The 3,670-nt window shown below is 37.5% G+C and overlaps 1 protein-coding gene across 1 annotated transcript; it reads left to right on the top strand.

Annotated features, from left to right (window-relative positions):
* The first annotated feature begins 798 nt into the window (after positions 1 to 798).
* Positions 799 to 1,770, top strand: LOC141147863 (olfactory receptor 5AR1-like). Its single transcript, XM_073635031.1, has one exon. It carries the CDS (start codon positions 799 to 801, stop codon positions 1,768 to 1,770), a length of 972 nt encoding a protein of 323 aa, XP_073491132.1.
* Positions 1,771 to 3,670: the final 1,900 nt, after the last annotated feature.

Here is a 3,670-nt window from a genome sequence, read left to right as displayed (position 1 = left end):
AGTAAAACTTCAATAGGGCAGTCAGCAAGTACTTAAAGCTTATATGGGAGTTTAGTAACTAGATCTACTTTTATGCTTTTTCAGGTTAAACTATTAGGGCGCCTATTGCAATTTTCTGTAATATGTTTTTTCTTTACTGTTGAGTTGCTGCAACCACTTGTGTTCTGTACAGCCAAAAGAGAAAATATACCAATTTCCTAAAATTAATTTTTGTCTTGAATAGAAAAAATTGCATTTCAGTTTTGTTTTTTGGAACGTATTTTGGGGTCCACGTCATACAGGCTGGTCTAAGGCGCAAATTAAAATGATACTTTCTTTCAGGGAATGCTTTAGCAAAGCCATCATTTTTAGTCTGTTCTCGGTTTCATGGTTGATGGACGATGGATATTACTCTCTGCTCGGTGAATCCAGCAAATTGATACTCCATACATCCCTGTTATAGCCAATATCTGGGAACTTGGAAGAATTATATTTACCATTGCTAATGGTATCAAAAACTATTTCATGTTTTCTGTGCACAATTCCAGTCAACATCTGATTTTCTCACATATCATTTCTCTATTCACTATTTTAGATTGTCATAAATCAAGTACTACTTCAAGTTCCAGGAAAAAAAATGTCAATTGTATTTTATTTATAGATGTTCATCATTTATTTTTTTTTATAGATATTAAAAAAGTAAAAATTTACATTTTAGTGGAAGCTTTATTTAAGTTTCTTCATTTTGCAATATTTTGGATGATTAACTTTTATAATATGTTTAACTTTTTTGCTATAGAAAAGTAAGTTAATATTGAAATGGTAAATCAGACGATTCTGAATGAATTGTTCCTCTCCGGACTGTCTGACCTTCCAGGTCTTCACCTCCCTCTCTTTTTCTTCTTCCTTCTCATCTACCTTCTGACATTATTCTGGAATTTTCTGATCATTGTCCTCATAGTCACCAACTCTCACCTCCATGTTCCTATGTATTTCTTCCTCGGAAACCTGGCCGGTTTGGACCTCTGTTATTCCTCATTAACTGTTCCACGTATGTTATTTGATCTTCACACCGAGAGAAGAAAGATTTCCATAAGGACGTGTATAACCCAAGTCTTCTTCTTTTTATATTTAATGGGTTGTGAGGCTTTTCTGTTGACTGTCATGTCCTATGATCGATATACCGCCATTTGTCATCCGTTACATTACATACAGATCATGAGTTGGAAAGTGTGTGTACAGTTGGTGTCCATTGTGTGGTGTCTCAGCTTTACCAATTCTTTGGTTCACACACTTCATGCCTTCAAATTAACATTTTGTAGATCGGATATCATAGAAAGTTTCTTCTGTGACCTTCCCCAGTTGTTTCGGATCTCCTGCAGTGACATCTACATCAACATTCTGCTTGTTTTTCTTTCAGGTGGCTTCCTTGGAAGTGGATCCCTAATACCGACCTTCCTGTCCTATGTCTATATATTCAAAGCGGTTCTAAAAATTCAAGCTAAGGGCAATAGAAGTAAAGTTTTCTCTACTTGTGTCTCTCATCTGACAGTGATGTTTATGTATTATGGCTCTGTTATGTTCAATTATTTTTTGCCAAGTACTCGCCATCAATTTTCTGGTGACAAAGCAGTGGCCGTCTTTTACACGGTGATCCTTCCTCTCCTCAATCCTCTCATTTACAGTCTAAGGAACCAGGACTTTAGAACAGCATTTCAAAGTGTTTTCAGGAAGATCTCCCCACCAAAATTAGAGATACAAAGATATGAATATAAAAGAAAAGGTCTCTAACGGTTGGTAACCTAAAAGCCCATTAGCCCTGCGGACGTTTTATTCTCTCCATGAAAGGGTCATTTGCAGCCAGGATCGCCGCAAATTGAATCTTGAGGCCCCATAAACCAGAGAATGAGTGTATTAAGTAATTGTCCATTCCTGCCTTACATTTTGGCAGGTTTTCAACTACAGAGTTTGAAACTTATGTGGTACTCATATTTACAAGTATAGGCTTGACCCTGGGTGAGCCCTCATTTTTTAGCTGCATTATACTACACCCCTCTTAGAGCTGGCTGCACTCCTCTTCCTCCCCTCCCACGCTGTGGATTGAGCACTCCATGCCTCTTACTCGGGCTGTGTGCTAATAGGATCCTATGAAGAAGCCATTGGCAAAACGCATAGCGATCCATTAATGTTGGTACAGTGATTCCGCTTTTGGCCCCACATATGGAAGACCATTGTATTCTCATTTCTTATCTAATAAGTTACTGATGTATGGGCCAATCTGAACAGGATTCTCTGTACAATGTTTCTTGATACATGGGAGAGTTATATATTTTGATAGAATGCACAATTCTCAAAATGTTTTTATGACTTTTTATATTTGTTATAATAAACTATGAATTTTATACATATGTGAGCACTTCTCTTTTCTACTTGGGATCATAGTGGAAACCTTTAAAATATGATACCAATTTTGCTCCTTTTTCTCTGTATTCAGTTGGATGTGGTGCCACATTTTCTGAGTTACGTCTCTACATTCCTTTAGAAGCCCATTAGCCATTAACATTAGACATGTGTGGTTCGTTTCATTTCAAATTAATTTGTGGACAATTTTTTCATTATTCGGAGATTCAAATATACTCTAATTACAGTATAAACAAAGTTTATCGAATGCTCTGAATAACGAAATTAAATTCGTCTGAATTTCCGAAATTCAAATTGAAATTTGAATCAAACTTTTACATCCAATTCCATTCGAATTCAAACTGTAAACATATTTCTGAAATCAAAGACTTTGTGTGTTATTAGTACCATTTCGAAATAATGCTGTTTTGTTAAGCCAAAAGTGATTTAAAGAGTTGTAATCAATTGATGAAGATTTTTCTTTTGATTGTTCCCTTTGCCGCAATCGAATAAAAAAAATATATAATATTTTAGATTCGACCGATTAAAAATTTATCGGTTTAAACATTTTTAATCGAAAAAAATTGGTAACTTCAAAGATAATGCGAAAGAAGACATAAAACGAATTCCGAATACGAATTCCGAATACAAATCCCGAATTGAACGAATCAAGCGAATTTAACTAAACTAATAACTAGATTTACCACTTCCCGCAAAACGAAGTACCTGTACGTCATTTTGAGGAAGTGGTTGTACAGGGGTGAAGCCTGCAGCTGCAGGCTTCACCCCGGTACTGTTTTTAGAGCTGGCGATTGGCTTTCAAGTGATAACAACCGATTTGGCTAATGAACCGCTCTGTCGTTATCACAAGGAGCGCACGTCCCTCCTTCCGCCGCCTTCTGCAGCTCTGCCCAGGTCTCCTGTCCCATTGGAAGACCTGAGCGACCAGCCGCCATGTCCGCCGGCTGGCCAGAGTCCCGAACAAAGCCAGATTTGGCTTCAATTGGGTCTCCAATGTAGCATCAGTTCAAGGGTAATTATTGTTGAGCAAAATGTCAGCAAGCTGTTTCCTTGGAAACCCAGGTCCAGAATCTAAAGTGGAGTTCCACCCACTTTTACAACTCTTCAGCATCCCTCACTAAGCTGTGCACTGTAAACGAATTGGATATTTTTTAATTTTTTTTCTCAGCACTTACTGTATATCTGCTGTATTCATTTTTTACTTCCTCCTCCCTGGTCGCGGCCCATCGCATCATTTCCTGTTTGCAATGCCTTCTGGGAAGGGGCAGCA

This window comes from Aquarana catesbeiana, linkage group LG06 (genome assembly GCF_042186555.1).
Source record: "Aquarana catesbeiana isolate 2022-GZ linkage group LG06, ASM4218655v1, whole genome shotgun sequence".
Lineage (NCBI taxonomy): Eukaryota > Metazoa > Chordata > Amphibia > Anura > Ranidae > Aquarana > Aquarana catesbeiana.
The sequence above is the reverse complement of the archived record's forward strand: the minus strand, read 5'-3'. Positions and strand labels throughout refer to the sequence as shown.

Excerpts from the sequence above, each read along its gene's own strand:
- LOC141147863 (XM_073635031.1), top strand. The coding sequence starts at position 799 with ATGGTAAATCAGACGATTCTGAATGAATTGTTCCTCTCCGGACTGTCT.